Genomic DNA, 17,414 nt, shown 5'->3' on the forward strand with positions numbered 1-17,414 from the left:
AAGAAATCAAACCCCACACCTGAAAGATCATATGACATCTGCAGGAATAGCTAGTATTTGACAACAAAAATGCAATGGAAACTTTGGGATCTAAGAATAGAGGAAATAAAAATGAGAGATTTGATTAGGGTCTAACGATATCACGAGGTACTGCAGGGCATGGAAGTGGTATAATGATTAATCTTTGATTAGTCCTCAGTTGTCATTCCTGGCCCTTAATAAATTTAGTGACAATCTCAAAGTACACTAAGTTGCTTAAGGACGGATTCAACAGACAGAGGAGATTCCTTTGAAAACAGATACACTTAATTACTTGGATTCATCTATTCTTTTATAGAGATGGTTGCATAATGCAGAAAAAAAAATCACTGATATTTCAGCTAGTGGTGTGTTCTGTGGGAAAGCTAACTCAATAAAAGTTTTCCACCTAGTTTTATTTATCTGTATAAATGAACAAGCAAAGAGTCCAAATATGCTTGAATTGGATGTACTGTAACAAAGAAGCAGTTTGGATTTTGGTTGCTATTTCTCCTAGGGACAAACATAGTCCCAGTGCAGCTTTTTTCATCAAGAACTATTAGAACAGTGTAGGCTCCAATCTACTGAAGTGCATTTGCTCAGATATAGAGAGCAGACTAAACTGCCCAAAAAAATCTGATGCTATGTGACAAACTAACTGCTGATACAAATACTGAGCTTCCAGAATAGGAAGTTTTATTTCTACTTCTGAATCTTATTTACTGTAAACAAAAGGCAGTGGAAAGTCAGCAGAAAACGGCTATTTCATTTGACGTCACAGTCAGTAAGAAACAGATGACAAAGCCTTTGCCCTGCTGAAGCACAGGTGAATTTCATTGGTTTTAATAGCGCTGTGATTCATACCCAGATGCTTGAATTGTAGATCCATGTACTTACAGCTCCAGAACGAGGATGTAAGAAGTAGGAGACTCATATGTATCATGGATAGTGATGTACTGAGGATGCTGCAAGTGCTGTAACAGAGCTGCCTCATGGGCTGCTTGCTCCTTCTTCTTCATTTTTTTACTGATGAATTTTACAGCAACATCTTTCCGGGTAGCTTTGTGAATGCATTTCTTTACGATGGAGAATCGTCCCCTGGAAAAAAAGAAAAGCAGAATAATGAATGGGATCCATGAATTAATCATGCTCGTTTTTCAGTGTGATAACAGACTGATTTTCAAAGTGTTATTTGATTCAGTGCATTAACATTTCACAGGGAATCAGACTTATCTCGTTGCTCATAACCTTTTCCAACACAGAACTGCTGTCTCTCACCCTGGGTGTTTGGATTCTTTGGGGATTAGGAAATGGAGAGCAAACAGAGCACTTTGAGCAGCCATGCTGATGTCCTCTAACAACATCCCTTGGGTTCAATTTGCTGCCGTTTTTACAGGTTTTGTCTTTTGTTTCTAAGCATGGATCTACTCTCTCCAGCTGCTTGAATAATGAACCCAGACTTAAAACAACTAAGAGAAAAGCCTCGTTAAGCAATGACTAAGCAATCACTTTGTCTTGCTGATTCAGGAATACAGTAAAAAATGAAGAGCAAACAGCTGGCATGAAGGCACTTAGGAATCTCATCCAGACTGGTGCTTGGTACCATTCCTGGAAGCAAGAGTACTTAACAAAGCCATGTGCTGCACTTGGCCTGTTTTTAAGATATCACTATTCTTTCCTACCTTTGCAGCCCCAGAAGCACTTATCCCTGATCTCTGGGTGAAGACCTGGCTGCCTACACCTGCACTGTTTGCGCTGTTGCTGTTTGCGTGCTCCTTATCAGCATCATGCTGCTCTTGCTCACTGACCACCCCACTCAGAACAGCCCATTGGAATGTGCTTTCAGTCTGTCACATGCCTAAGTACTTCTGCAAACAGCCTCCGAGGTTAAGCACATCCAGAACCAGCAAGCCATCCTTACTTCAAAAGCTCACATTGAGCCAGGGGTGTCAGAGCAGACACCAGCAGGCGCTGCTGGATCTGGCTGCCCCATCATTCTGAGGTTGGCATTCAGTCATCTATGTTCCAGATCTAACGCTCAAATCACAACTAGTCTTGGGAGACAGGATGTAGCCAGCATTTTAGCCAGTCTGTATTTCAATCAGTGCTTAGTGTGCTCTTTCTAAAAGGAACAGCAATTTTCAAGCTTACTACAAAAACTGACCTAAATTCCCCGTTAAAGAACAAGTCTCAAGCCATTGTTTAGGTATTTCGCTGCAGTGATAAGCAGGGTTAATATTACCTCCCAATCTCATGCAGCTCTGCATAAGCGAGATCAAAGTTTTCCTTCCATGAAATAGTGGCACCATCAGCAGCAGAGTCTTTGGGAGAAGAAAGCACATTGAAGAAAGTGTAAAGACAAGGCAGACTGCTGTGGACTACAAACTGCATATTTAAAAGTTATGTGAGGATATGTTAATGGGTTGCCCAGAGAGCCCTGGAGGTGCTCTAGGCCAGGTGGGATGGGGGCCCAGGGCAGCCTGAGCTGGTGGGTGTCAGGGAGCTGGGGACTGGTGGTCTTTAAGGTCCCCTCCAACCCAAACATTCTGTGATTCTATGACGATAATTTTATGATATTGATTAAAAAACAGAAAAAATTACCACTGAGTGTCCAATTTCACAGTGCTCCACCACAACTCTTGTGTTTGACCCCAAAAGCCAGAACTTCCCAGGAGAAGCTGTGGCTAAGTTGACTTTAAATTTGCCCTTGAAAGTTTTGGGAGCTGAAAAGGGACACAGGGACAGTCTCAGGGCACATCTGTGTGCAAATGGGAGCCTGCTCACCATACTCTGGAAGCCTCACGAATTCAGATGGGTCACTGGGCAAGCTGATCCCCCAGGGGTTGCTGGCGCTCACACGGAACTGATACTGACAGCCTGGGGACAGGTCTTCGATGACAAGGTAAGTGTCCAGTGTGGAGGCCACTGACTGCTGCCAGACCTGCGAGCCTGCATTGTGCAGAGGGAGGAAAGGAAAAATGATGGAGACAGAGCACACACAGACTCTTTTCTGATGTGGTGCCCTGGGAGGTTAAAATCCATGGGGTTTTTAAAAGGCAAAGTGGAGGCAGATTTAATTCTGTTAAACCTTCTGGGGACATGGGAAGCTGCTTGTTATCACAGCCATCTGGTGAAAAGAGGGAGGAAGGAGACGCCCCTCACTCGACTGATAGCAATGGAAAAACTGCAGGCGAGGGGAAAGATGATCTATCCACAAGTCTGTCCAAAGCTGTGTGCTACCAGTGATGTCTTAGGGCAGCGAGATAATGCAGGAATAGCAGAATGACCTGCTGACAGCTCTGCTAAGAGAGAAATAATGCAAAAAAGATATGGAGGAGGTGGAAAGCAAATCCCAGGAGAAGCTGAGGAAGGGGATCCATGCAAAGTGCTTGCAGGAGACCTGTGGATATGAAACCTGGAGCTGCTGGAAATTAATACTAATATTACAAAAAAGTAATATACAAAATATACAAAAAGTTAATGAGTGTGCTTTGTCTTTTCACTGCCAGGAAACATTTATCAAAAGGGCTTGATAGATACCATGGTGGCAGAATGTAAATGATGAAAGTATATTTAGTGGTGGGATATAGTTTAGCTTAACACGCTTCACTTGCCTTAATAGCACAGAGGAAACAGAAAAGACTTATGTATGAGAAACTGGGATCAATGATAGAAGAGCTTGTTTTGGACTTCTGCTTTGGGATCTATGAGTAACAGATAATCATACCCCAGTGCTGGCAATGATGCTGTTGGAACCTATTGTCCTACGAAGCAGAATTACTTTGTTTTCATTTTCTCAGCCAGTGAGCACACCTCAAGGCTCTTACCTTCTTCTCTGTACTCCACTGTGTAGCCAGAAATGGTGCAATTGCCTGTACTGGATGGAGGCAACCAGCGAAGGATCACAGAGGTGCAGCTTCTCTCCTGAGCAATGGGGCGATTTGGGGCAGCCGGAACACCTTGGGGGGAGAAAACAAGCAGAGAGTCCAGCATCATGTCAACCAGCCCTAGTGCTTTATCCTGAAAATCAGGTAAACACTGTCTCTGAAGGCCAGGTAACTACCTTGCACTTTTATTGTGGCTGAGGTTGATGCCGTTCCATGCTCGTTAGTTGCCACGCAGGTGTAAATGCCACTGTCCTGAGGCATCACATTGCAAATCTTCAGCATGAGCTCCCCAGAGTCACTGCATATGCAAGAAACCCACGTTACAAATTGCTGCTATGCTTCCTAATGCTTTTTATCCCCGTTTCTCTTCTTCCTCATTACAAGGACACGTGCACGCAGCTCTTGTTAACTCATTTGAAGGAACACCCCCCCAGCCATGTGGTACCAAATGCAACACCTGCATTCATCAGGATTATGTCACTAATGAAATCTTTGAGCAGAATGGTCCCACTGGGGCCAGAAGGGCAAATCTATCTGTTGTGATCTCAGTGGAAATGGGGAAGCAAGCAAAGTGTAAGAGCTGAATATTTTCTAGCTTTCCAGAGCCTGAAACCCCACATCTACAGAAAGGTTTTCGTAGGCACAGCTTTTTGACTTTGGGAGGAGCTGTGTGGTGCCTCTGTAGTATGCCCAACACAAACTGGACAAGTGTCATGCAGGTGTACAAGGCAGCCCTGTGAAACAGGATGCCCAATATTTCTGTGAAGCTTCAGACCCTGAAGCAAGCCATGTCCAGAAGAGTGGACATCTCACAGCAGCTGGGGAAAATAAATGTCAGTGGGACATAATTTCTTGGGAAATGATCAGCCTCTGGGCCGATCTGAGCAAATAAACAGATCTACACAATCTGGTGAGCTTGTAGCAGGTCTGCAGACAGTCAGTTCTTCAACACTCACTTTAAGGGAGTTGGCCTGACTTAAAAGATTTTGCTTGAGTAACTACTCTAGCTGTGCTGGAGACTCAGCTTAGAGCCAGTAATAAATTCTCTTAATGGCAAAACTAGACTGGTTCTTGACTGCGTAAGCCATTGGAAACTGCAAAAGGAAATGGCTGCCGGTGTAACTGCATGGACACCGCGGCCTTGGCTGGCCTGAGTGTGCTGGTTAAGGGACAGAAGAAAAACATCATCTTCCCCCGCAATCCGGACACAGATGCCAGCAAGATTTGTAAGGCAGACGCCAAGCTGCAAGGCCTCTCTTTGGCAGGCAGCGGCTGCATGGAAAAACAAGCAAGAGGAGAGAGAAAGCCAGTGCTGATAGTGCACAGCAAGGGACTGCACAGGCAAGAGACTGATGTAAAACAGAACCTCACACAGAAATATCCTACATCCCAACCCCAGCCAGAGGCCTGAAGATAAGGCACTAGCGATCTACTGAGTGATGGCTAAAAAGACAATTTTAAGTGTCCTGGGGTGCTTCATGAGGCTCAATGAAGGAAGCTCTTGATTAGACATCCTTTTTTCCTTTTATATTCTTCTTCTTTTTTTTTTTTAATGTAAAAAATCTCTCTTAGCATTCATTTTTCACTTTTATGGACTTTGTGCTCCATGGGTTCATCTCAGCCTGAGCCAGCGGTGCTGAAAACCTCACATGAAAGATTGCCTCCTGGAGACTTCCCTTTCCATTTGGCCCAAATAGCTTACATAAGCTGCAGAGAATCATCCAGCAGCAGGCTGTTACCTGACCTGAATTCAACTCAAGAACTTTTCAGTTCGTCCCCCTGTCTGCTGTAAAGCTGGGCCAGGAACATCCAGACAAGCATCCTTCTGTCCAAGCATGGCCAGATGTGGCCTTTCCAGAAGCATATGGAGGCTCTTTGAGGAACAGCTTAGGAAGAGCTCAGGAACACTGCATTAATTACTACCTCAGCCTCTGAGATGAGAAAACTCCCAGCCATGTGGGTACATACCAATGAAGAATGTTGAGAGCTTTCTCTGCTCCATTCCTGTTCCTGTCAAAAGTGAGCATGGCATCAAATTCAACCATCAGAAAAGCAGAGGCAATGTTAGCCAATATACTGAAAATATTAATTGCTTCTGACTTGCAACAGGCTCAGAGGTCTTGGCCTCCTGGGACACAGCATAACAGAAAGCTCAGCTCTGCCAACACTGCACTTGGTGGAGATGCCCTGCATCAGCTTGGAAAACTACAGAGCTACCTGAACTCACATTTGACCCTTTCTAGCTGATGTGTAACTCAGTGATGTGGCAACACACCATGTCAGCCTCAATTAATTGCATCTCTAATAAGCTATGTCTCCTGGCTAGTGACATATTTGAGGGCAGCATGACCATCATTTGATGGAATCCAGAGGCAGGACCTTACCAGGATGACACCGTGTATGTGGCTGTGCTGTTATCATCGTCAAGAATGTTTTGATCTGGTCCTTTCCAGGTTATCGTTGGTTTGGGCCGGCCGCAGACTTTGCACTGCAGCATCACAGTGTCACCAAGCAGGCAGGTGATATCCACCAACGGCACAAGGAACTCTGGAGCCACTGAAGAAGAACACGGGGGAACACCTTTTAACGTACAGGAGAGGATGTTCTCCACATAACTGTGAAAAATGCATTATAGGACCAACTATGGGAGCTTTTGGTAGGAGAGTGATAGGTAAGGGTTAAGTGTTGTAGGTCTGAGCATCCTGGAATTGTTACCAAAACTCTACCTTCAGGGAGGGAGGCAACAGGGACAGGCTGTGCTGGCTCTAAGTTCTGAAAAGACCACAAAGATGGGTGCAAGTGTGTGTATTGGAGGGGCAGGTTTGGGACAGTGCATCATTTCAGACTCTCTGAGCCCATCAGCAAGCAGGGACCACTTCCCCTGCCCACTGATGGAGAGCTGTCTTTGCTGTGACTGCTGATGTGGGGGAAGCATGAGGCTCCCTGGTAATAGATCCCAGCTGCTGGCTCAACCCTTCAGGCAAGTCAGTGCACAGCTGTCTTTAACTCACCTTCTTGAATGAAATTGGGGTTGATTATCTGAAAAATACAAAGAAATAGTACATATAAAGAAATCATTGTTTTTCTGGACCATTACAAAGAGACACTTTGTTTCATTAGGAAACATGGTGAGGCTGACCAGAACTGCAGACACACTGACCCGTGGGTATGAACAGTCTCTAACAACTGGCAAACACAGCAAGCTCTGGTGACAACTGAGCAAGCCAGTGCACGGTTGGATAAGAAAACAAAAGCCACAGTTTTTGTAAGACTGTAATGCATACTTTGTGTCAGCTGCATCACAGGTAGCAGGCACAGCAGTAGGGAGGTGGATCGTGCCTTCTCTCTGCTTAGGTGATGCTCAAGCCATTGACTGTTATCTACCTGGATGTGGTTTGTGCCCCGTGTGCCCAGCTCCAGACCCACCTGCAGCACCATGCACCTGGGCACCTCACCTGCGTGTTGGCCACTAACCAGCTCTGGGGAGCTCCTGCTCAGCTTCAGGGGGAAAAAAAAAGGTAAAGGGCTAAAACAAAAATACAAGCCTCTTTTCATATCAGTTCTGTAACATCCCATGGCTTATCGTGAGTTAAACATCACTTGCGTCAAAGGGCTGATGGAAACTTTCTAATTGGTATTTAGGATTGGATGACTCAGAGTTATTTTGTCTAACTAGTTAATTGATCAAATTAGCAAATAATTGAAAAGCCAGCATCTCACCATGGACTATATACATCAATTACATCATGCTAATCCTGGAAGAAAAGGTGGGGATAATAAAGACAACAGCATTAAGTTCTCACATGCAACTCTACTCTCTACTCTCAAATCTAACCATATAAAGGTGTACCGTAGTTTAAGTTTTAGCTTAGTTCTAGCCTCATTAGCAGGTATAAATATCAAGCAGCATAAACACCACTGTGGTTTATCTCGCCTCAAATTTCTTCGTTCCCATCTATTTCGGAGCAGGTTTGGAAGTTGTCAATAAAGCAGTGACCTAATTCATGGTTTGCTAAAGCTGATGGGAGTTATTGCAGTGGGCCAGAAAAGAGGCCACAAAGCAGAAGCAGCAAGCCTTCAAACATGCAGATGCATTTTCAAGATGCATGTTTATTTTGGGGAGTTAAAAATAATTTTCCAAGGTGAATGGCTTGGAGTGACATAAAGGAGGTACTGGAGCACATTCAGATCTGTTTCAGCATCACAGCCCTTCTTCATAGCTCTAGGGTAACCTCTGGTACCAGCACAGAGACCTCAAGCTCCATTTACTCCATCAATATCAGAGTAGTAGGGCACAACATGGACTCATTGCTCACACAGAGGCATTATTTTCCATGGAAACATACTTTCCATTGAGCACTGAGATTTCAAACATTCACTCCCAGCATCGTGGAAGGCACCCCCCCCTCCCCCCCTTTTGCATCCCTAGAGAGGACTTTGAGAACTGTTTCTATAGTTCTCATACAACCAGCACACTGATGGCCTCCTGTGTGCCACCTATCACTCCTGCTGTGAGTCCTTCTCCTGCAACTGTTGCTCAGTGGGGACCAGGATCCCATGGGCAAGAGGAAAACACAGTGTAAGATGGCACTGGATGAAGAAAAATATCTTTCCACCTGTGGGGAGGGAAAGAGGAGACAGCACTCCTGATTAAGTTACAGCATTCACATGGCACTACAAAGGAAGAAAAAGCATTTGCTCTGGATGGAGATATCCATCTAAAAACCATCACTTGCCACTTGTCCCTAAATGAGACCTTCAATTTATCAGATTAGTAGCCTGAAGCATCAGCTCATTTGCACATAAATCTTCATTTCTGGAATACACATACATATCCTGCAGCTCTGTCCTGCCTCGCCTGCAGCATGCATTAAATTCCCTTATTATTCACTGAATTCTGTCCTGGCAGGATTAGAGACTGGGAGAAATAAACACTCTTAAAACTTTGCATTAATTTCATAGCTTTAAAGTAACCATTAGAAGATACAGCTACAGTGATATATAAATTAGACATATCTATAAATATATAATGCTACATTTTAAATAATTTTCAAGGCACAATTGTTTATAATAATTGACTTACCAATGTGTTTTTTTTTTTTTCCTATTGCCTTAACAATGGAATATCATAGAAGAAAAATTACTACTCTTAGATGACACTGGAAGAGTCTTGGAGTAATATTTAGATTTCCTTTGATAAAACTTCAGCTGTTAATTGATAAAATGCTGCCTAACAACACCCCTCAGCCATATCTCAGCTTTCACCTCCTGTAAGCTTAGATAAAATTAAAGCCTTTAGGCAAGAGGATGCCAAATGCCTCCAAAATGATCGAATGCATCACTTATTTTTTCCCCACTTTTCCTGATCTGTAAGGCTGGGCTGCCAACCGAACCCTTCATAACAAGATCCATGCTTCAGCTAAACAGCAGAGGGCATGTTTACTCCAAGGCAAGCAGCTCAGCATTTTGTAAACACTCCATGGCACTTCTTGCATGCTGAGTTAAAATAAAATATTGACTCATTTACCCGTGCTTTTAGCAGTCAGCAGCATACACCACTCTCCTTCTCTTAAAATAAAAAACAACACAAAACTAACAAATTAAGGACTCTCAGAAAAAATAATAGTGGCATGAGCTATAGGAGAATTAAACCAACTGCAATTTGTACGAAAGTCTCTCCCTGACTTGGTCAACTTTTACTGTGGGGATTTTGAAGGAACACAAGCTTCCTCTCCATAAAAAAAAATTCACAAGAGAATTTTCTTGACAAGGAGAGCAAATAAGGATCATCCCACATGTGGGTAGGAGCCACCAAAGGGAAAAGTAAGTTAAAATGAGAATGATATCTGATGAAGTGGTTTAAGAAATGAATGGCATCTGGCCTTTCAGCCCCTTTGGAGGGGAGCCATCCATCAGCACAGATGGGCTCAGCTGACTTTGAGACTGACATGAGAGATGTTGACCATGTCACACAGAATCATAGGTTTGAGTTGGAAAGGATCTTTGAAGATCATCTGCTGCAGCTCCCTGCAATGAACAGGAGAACTGCGTCAAAGGTCTTACTGAAGCCCAGACAGATGACATCAAGTGACTCTTTCCTTGTCCACTGATGCAGTTACGCCACCATAGAAAGTTGCTAGATTGGTCAGGCAGCATTTGCCCATGGTGAAGCTCATGCCGGTTATTCTGTATCACCTCTCTCTCTTTCATGTGCCTTAGCATAGCTTCCAGGAGGACCTGCTCCATGGTCTTCCTTGGCACAGAAGCTAACAGGCTGGTAGTTTCCCGGGTCAGCCTTTCCACCTCTCTTAAAAATGAGTGTGGCATTGCCTTTTTACTGGCCACCAAGGACTCCACCTGAATGCCATGTCTTTTCAAATATCGTTGAGAGTGGAACATGCATCCATCTTCTTCCCCATGACAGGCTCCTGTTGTGGAGCTGCTAGCTGTGGGGTGTCTCTGGTTTTGAAGGCTACTGTGTGTCCCAGGCACTAAGTTATGCAGCACTCTACCATCTACCTGCAGATGAAGCACATCAGTACTTCCTCTTTCAAAAGCTGAACTGCAGTAGCAGTGCTGCCAGCAGACTTGCACCTAATGAGCCACCTGCCCTCTGTCTCAGCATCCCTGCCCTGTAAGGGCAGCAGGACAGTAGCACGGCTGCTTTGAGCAAAAAGAGAGAGCTTTATGGGACCTGCACAGGTGGCTTGTGACCTCCCCCAACAATATCGAAACCCCACAGGGCGTTACGACACAGAGCTGTGCGACATTCACGTCAGTGTCCAGGACCCCAGCCATGGGTGTGGAGCTGTAGGCTGATTCACAGGGGCACGCACCTTCTTTCACAAGAGGAACTGCCTGTTCCTGGACAATTAGCTTATAGACACGCAAAGGAACTGTCTGATCTGCTTTAAATATAGGTTACTCCTATCCCTCACATGGCTACAGCTACTCTGTGAATGTCTGCTCCTACACTCCACGTGCCCAACAGGCCTGCTTGCACCTTCTGTTTTCTGAAACAATAGGAACTATATTTCATTTCCACTCATATTTGTTTTCATTGCATATTGATAAACTCGGAGAACAGAAGCAGCCAACAAGAGATACAGTTCCTATTCCAAATTACAATGAATGGAAAGTTCTCCAGGGCCAGCATGTCCCCATGTAGGCAAAAATACAGCAACAGCATTTTAGGGCTTTGAAAACAGCCACTCAGTTCCAGCTTCCTGCTCTCACCGTGTGTGTTCTCCACATTTCTTTCTGTATTTCCCCGTCAAACAAAACAAAGTGCTTTAATAACCTGGAATCTACTGAACAGATATGTTTTACAAAGAGCAAGCAAAGGTGGAAGTGAAAGGGACTTCATAGATATGACTAGCTTTCTTGCTTCTCACACAGGGAATAGGCTGGAGGTAAAATGTACTGATATTTCTAAGTAATTAATATGGCTGCTTTGTATTCAGAGGTAAGTCTCTTTATTCTAGCATCAGGTGCGTGTTTTCATGTATGACAGGAAGACATCAGCATGTCATGGGTGATAGGCTATAAAGGAGGCCAGGTGACCCACCCAAAGCTGAAGTAATAGTGACCAACACCTTCATGACCTGGGCAGGGCTGCGTGCACCTCTGAACGGCAGTGGTTGGGCCAGGACAGAGCTCTGCATCAGCATTCCCACAGCCCATAGAAATGTCACAAGGCAAGCCAGGTGTGGAGTATGGAGAGCTGACTGTATGCAAACTGCTTGAGGCCACAGTTACCCTCTACTGATAATTTTAACACATCTGAGCTTTTCCTCCTATTCAGCAAAGTCAAAACACAGAAACCCTCTGCAAAAGGAACAGTGATCCTCACCCAGCTCTGTGTATCACCTCTCTACCTATCTTAGCTGATTTTTTTTTGCTTCACAGAGCAATTTCCAACAACCTAAAGCTTACACAGGTTCATGCACAGTAAATGTACTCTGCCTCGTAACAAATAACGTATGCTTCCAGTTGTTACCTGTGATTGGCGAAACGCTATTTGAAAGGACAAAGATACTCCTGAGAATAATGCAGCATTAGTGGTAAGCACCATTCAGCCTCAAGCATGTTAGCTGGGTCAAAGGCTTTCTGTTAGTAAACATCCCCTTTGCAAAGATGTATTTATTGACAAAAACACAATTAAAATAGAAGAGAGACTTCAGGTTAAAAGTTTAAGTGGTGCATCCCAAAACACTTTTCTATTCCTCCTCCAGGAAGAAGATCAGCTTTCTTCTGAGGGATGTTTGTTGTACAATATGGCTAAGAGCATCCTGCAGATGTGATATCCCTGTTTGCCAATGACTTGCCCTACTATCTCTACAAAATCACAAAGGTCTCATGGAACCTTCTCCTCGCCTTTAAGCCTTGGTACAATGTACACAAGTGCTTAGTGTGGTCACTGTATAAAGAAAAATGGGCTCTGCAATATTCTGATTGAGAAGAACCAGTTCTCATGACTTAAACCTCCTTCTGGCTCTCAATAAGGTGTGTTTCAGTCACTCCAGTAGAATCAATGGCTTCATGCTGGAAAAAATAGTGTAATGCACCACAAACTGGGTCACCATAGCTGCATTAATCTTGTCTATAATGCAAGCATATTAAAGCAACTAATTTTACCAAACCCTTTCAGTATCTTTAAAGAAATGCAGTTTCCCATTATTTATTGACATCATCTACTAGGAGAAAAAAAAAAAAAAAACTTAGTCACTTCTGATCTAGACGATTTAAAGCACCTGCTGTGGTGCAACATGTGCTCCAGTAATTCACAATGTGGGTCTGACTAGCAGCTCAGCACGTGCTGTCAAGACAGCAAGTGTTTTTAATACAGAAAGCTACTACATTTCTTGGTAGTCGATGTGCAAGCACCATCATTGCATTGGACAAGATCTTAGATGGGAAGAGGTGACTCAGCAAGAACTTGTTCCTCAACTTCCTCCATTGCTGCTATCACAAAGGCAGCCCAAACTCCAGCTCACCATCTGGTAAAACCAGAACTGGTGCTCTGTGCGACTCATATTTAATTGGCAGGTATGATCGTGAGAGACGCAGACCCACCAGCTCCCCTTTCAGCAAAGGTATTTCAAAACAGGCACATGTCAATGGAAATAATAATGACAAGGATGATTGTCTCTACCTCCATGCTAGTATTGGGGTCAAGGTCATCACACTCTGATTCCTCTGAGCTGTTTGTCTCCTTGTTTGGCAGCATGAAGAGGAAGAAAAAGAACAAGAGATTAGTGGAGAGATTGGTTAGACAGGGCAAGCAGCACAGGAGCTGTGAGCATGGAAATGGGTAACAGGAAAGAAAACATTCCAAAGAAAAAACCCAACTCCAAACAAAACAAGGGAAGAAAAGGCAAAGACGTGCTTTGGCAAAGAAGAGGCAGTGATGCTGCAGGTTGTTCTGGCAGCACAGTAGCAGGGAAGCAGCAGCAGAAGCACTGTGACCACCATGCAGCAGCTACTGCTGCCCTGAGGCCGGCCCTGGGTGCAAGGGGCAGGTGGCCTGTAGTGGCCTTTGCACATGCTATCTCTGTTTTACTAGGCAGACGTGATGGAAAGCCTCCAGAAAGGAAAACACTTAATCGTGGGCTCTCCTGGAAGGGGGTGGATTCATAGTACATGCTCAAGTGCTTTCCAGAATCTTTGGTTGTGTCAGAACCACAAGCGTTTGCTTGCCTCTGTTGGGACGGATCCTCTGAGTTGAAGCACAGTAGTCAGGTACCCAGAGCAGAAGATGGAGCTTAACCCCACCGTTCTCAACCTTTTCCCTACTGGGAGATCTCAGAGAGAGAGAGAGAGACAGACACGGACACACACGCACACACAGACAAAACCCTCTCCTGGAAAGACCGAGTCAGCATCTCTTTCCTGTCTGATAATATGGAAGTAAAAAGGTCACTGAGACCATCTCCCCTGAGCAAACATCTTAAGCATCTCAAGGTTGAGAATCCCTTATTGCAACCTGCGGGGAAATTTTAGCCTAAGGAAAACTTGTCAGTGTCAATAAGGCCATCATTTCACCCGGTGGCTTTCTAACTGCTGCAGTTGCTTTGATGCACCTGCAGATTGGGACAGATCAGAGGTAGATCAGACACTGTTTTCTCAATGTTAAGAGCAGTTATTTAACTTCATAAATGGCTTTTTGTTTATTTGTTTAATGAAGATTACTTACTTGCATGAGGGATGCCAAGAAAAAGAAAATGAAAAACAAAGGTTGCATTTTATCTTGCATGCAAAAATCCTGCTAAAACAAATACTAAAAAACAAAACAAAACAAAAAAAAAAAAAAAAAAACAACCAAAACCAAAAGGAAAAAAAGATAACTGAAGTGGGGAAAAAAAAACAAACCCCAAGTTGCCGCTCCCTCCCTCTCTCAGGAGAGGATGCTATAGGGGGTGAAAATGATGGGAAGCAGGAGAGCGGCACACAGCTTTCAGATGGCCTTACTCACTTTAACAGAGACTTTGTTCCCCAGAATATCCTTGGATTTACGTGGCCCATTGGCTTCATTTTTGCCACTGCTCTCCTTTTCCGCCCGCTTTCTCATGCGCAGGGTATGCCATGAACATGACTTCCTGTTGTACCAAAAAACGCAGCAATCAAATGGCAATTCATTGTAGGAAGGAAGGATTTGGAAAGGGAAACCAGCATCCATGTTTGCGATTACTGCAATTCCCTAGAAGGTGAAAGCCACCAGCAATATGCCTATCTCTACTTTAGCAATGAGAGTTGAAGTTAAAAAACAAACCAAACAGTTCTGCAAAGCAGATGTTGTGCCACACTTGCTGTTTAGATGCATGGGCCAGGAAAAAAAAATACCATGATGGAAGCAGGCAACTAGAATTTGGTCACGTGGTTTCAAGATTTTGTCTTGCATTGCCACAAACAGAATTTTTTTATTTTTGCTACAGGTTAAAGGTCAATTTAGACCTCAGTCTTGTTGGTTAAAGCTGTCAAATGAATGCAAATAAATGAGAACTGTTTTAATAGATCACATAGTAGAGCAAATTAAAACTTTTAAGAAATTCAAGGTATCTTTCTCTACATGTTTCTCAGAACATGAACAGCCCAAAAGATAGGAGCTACATCATTAACTTTCCAAGAGATAAGTCATTCCCTAGAATGACAAGCTCTGCTATGTCTCTCAAGACCAAGAATTTCCCATTAGTATAATAATTGATTTTGCCAGTTTGGAGAGGGAGGATGTCAATCAGTCCATGCTTTTTGACAAGCACCACAGCAGGTATGATTTGCAGTACATGTTTCATCCCTCATTACTGCACCTACAACCTTACTCTTGGAAAAAAAGAAAAAAGACCATGTCACCCTTTGTAAGAGCAATGCTGTGTTGACGACAGAAATTGCATGTCAAAGCAGACACAAAAAAAAAAAAAAAAAAAAGGAAAAAAAAAACCCAAAACACTTCTCAATATGAATTCCATTTGGTTTAAATAGTGAGCAGGTTGGGGAGGATTTGGGAAGGGTTATGTTGTCCAAAGCAGAAAGCTCTCAAAACAGCAGTGTGATGAGCTGGGATCCAGGTTCAAAGCATCTGCCCACCTTTAAGTCATGCAAATTTGATTTGCATGTTTTAAGCCCAATGTTTGGCACATGTCATTTCTACAGTACCTTGATACATTTTACAAAGCAAGTTGCATGTAATCCAACGACCACCTGCGATGCCAATAAAATGCAGTATGTTAGCAAGGTAGGACTCAAAGGATGCCCCACACAGCTGATGTACCCCCAAGAACTCTGTGGCCATTTCATAAGCTTATTTTTGTTGTTTTCCAGCACCTGGTTGACACTGTGCAATAGCTCATTTTTAAGAAAGTAAAATTAATGTTCTCCCAACAACTGGCTGCACTGACACAAGACTAAAATGGTTCGTACTGTGTTTGTGTGTTGTTAACAGCTGACATAGGCAGTTGTGTTTTGGCACAAGAAGCACCAACATGTCCTGCACATCCCAGCCAGTAGGGGCTGCCTGGTATTTGGGCATTTCTGGAGGAGGTCCAAATTAGGTGCGCAGATCAGGGGAAGTTATCCAACACATTGAGACTATTATATTGTCCTTCAGGATACAGTTGAGTCAAGAGTGATCAAAGTCCTGGCTGATGTACTTCCTGACCTTCACCTGTCATGATGCCAGCACTACTGCATCTACCACATATTTTGTGTACAGTATCTGTCAACAGAAGAAACAGTTTTATTACTTATACTAATAAGTCCACGTAATGTGGCAGACTAGATGGGGCTAAGATAACACCTGCTCCAGGTGATTTTTTACCCATATGGCTTATAGTAGAAAGTCAGTCAAGCATCTTTTTGTTTCAGGGTTGTTTTAGTTCTTTGAATCTGCAAACATGATTTTAAGTGTCTTTAAATGTCACTGCAGTAAGAAAGAGAGAAGTGCAATGCATGTGCCTTTCAATTCTGGCAAGCCTTCCTGGCCCCAATACAGAATTTGACAGTACAGCTGGAAAAAAAGTCTTCACCAGGAACCTGGTGCTGGGGATGAATGTAAAGGCACATGTTTGCAGAGCCTGGTTGTAGGAGGAACTCAGGAATAGCTGCGGCACACATGCAAGAGACGTGCTAAGCAATTCCTCTGGCTTAGTGTGCCATTCATAGTAGCATTCAGTTGTATGCCTGAGATCACTGACTCATGGGTCGAGTCACTGTTTTTTCTTGGCCAAAATATCAGCAGATTTCAAATTATTATTTTTAATGAAACTGCCACAAAATCTTCCTTCATATTCAATTCTGTGCTTCAAGGCACTCGTGGAAGACAACAGAATTTGCAGCACACATCATGCATTACCATGTAGTTGTTCTAGTTGTGAAAAGAAATCAGTCAGTATTACTTGAAAAGAGGGTTGTACCTTCAGTATTTAATACCAAAAAACCACTTTCTTGCATTTCAGCTGACAAATTTCTAAAAATCAAGAAAGAAAAATATATATCCACACATCTGTTAAATAAGCAACAAAAAGTTATAAACAAAACAAAATAACAACAACAAAAAGTCAAATAAAACCAAAACAAAAAAGGGTCAAACTAGTTCTTTTACCTCATTAAAACATGCTCATGGTGAAGATTTATTTTACATATTTAAAATAGTACATTTAAAATTAGTTACATGACAGGTACAATGATGAACATTGCGACTATCCATTATATTGCACAACCTGACTTCATCAGTATGAGTTTGTTTCTTTCTTCTTTTTTTTTTTTTTTTTTAAATAGTGCAAAATACTTTATACAGGAATGTATTTGTATGGGGGTCTTGCAAACCAAAAAATATTTTACAAAAGAAACTGCGAACAGAAAAAAAAGAACAAACCAACCAAACGAAAAAAAAGATACAAGCTGTACAAGAAAATTGCCATAGACAACAAAATTTCTCCTCTTAGAGAAGCGAATCTCAGTCCAACACAGGGCCTGATTATTTTTTGCCAGATACTGTTATAACCCATATATAGA

At 43.1% G+C, this 17,414-nt stretch overlaps 1 protein-coding gene across 1 annotated transcript in view; it reads right to left on the bottom strand.

Moving 5' to 3' along the window:
• KALRN (kalirin RhoGEF kinase) overlaps positions 1-17,414 on the bottom strand; it is a 450,273-nt gene that overhangs the window by 5,595 nt on the left and 427,264 nt on the right. Inside the window, exons 50-58 of the mRNA XM_042877581.1 lie at positions 14,380-14,503; positions 13,060-13,119; positions 6,917-6,944; positions 6,290-6,461; positions 4,082-4,203; positions 3,846-3,977; positions 2,803-2,967; positions 2,261-2,339; positions 916-1,116 (exon numbers count right to left, since the gene is read on the bottom strand). Coding sequence (XP_042733515.1) covers positions 916-1,116; positions 2,261-2,339; positions 2,803-2,967; positions 3,846-3,977; positions 4,082-4,203; positions 6,290-6,461; positions 6,917-6,944; positions 13,060-13,119; positions 14,380-14,503 — 1,083 coding nt within the window. The remainder of the gene's footprint in view (positions 1-915; positions 1,117-2,260; positions 2,340-2,802; positions 2,968-3,845; positions 3,978-4,081; positions 4,204-6,289; positions 6,462-6,916; positions 6,945-13,059; positions 13,120-14,379; positions 14,504-17,414) is intronic.

Source organism: Lagopus leucura, unplaced genomic scaffold (genome assembly GCF_019238085.1).
Source record: "Lagopus leucura isolate 7727_CA_CO unplaced genomic scaffold, USGS_WTPT01 Super-Scaffold_100019, whole genome shotgun sequence".
Lineage (NCBI taxonomy): Eukaryota > Metazoa > Chordata > Aves > Galliformes > Phasianidae > Lagopus > Lagopus leucura.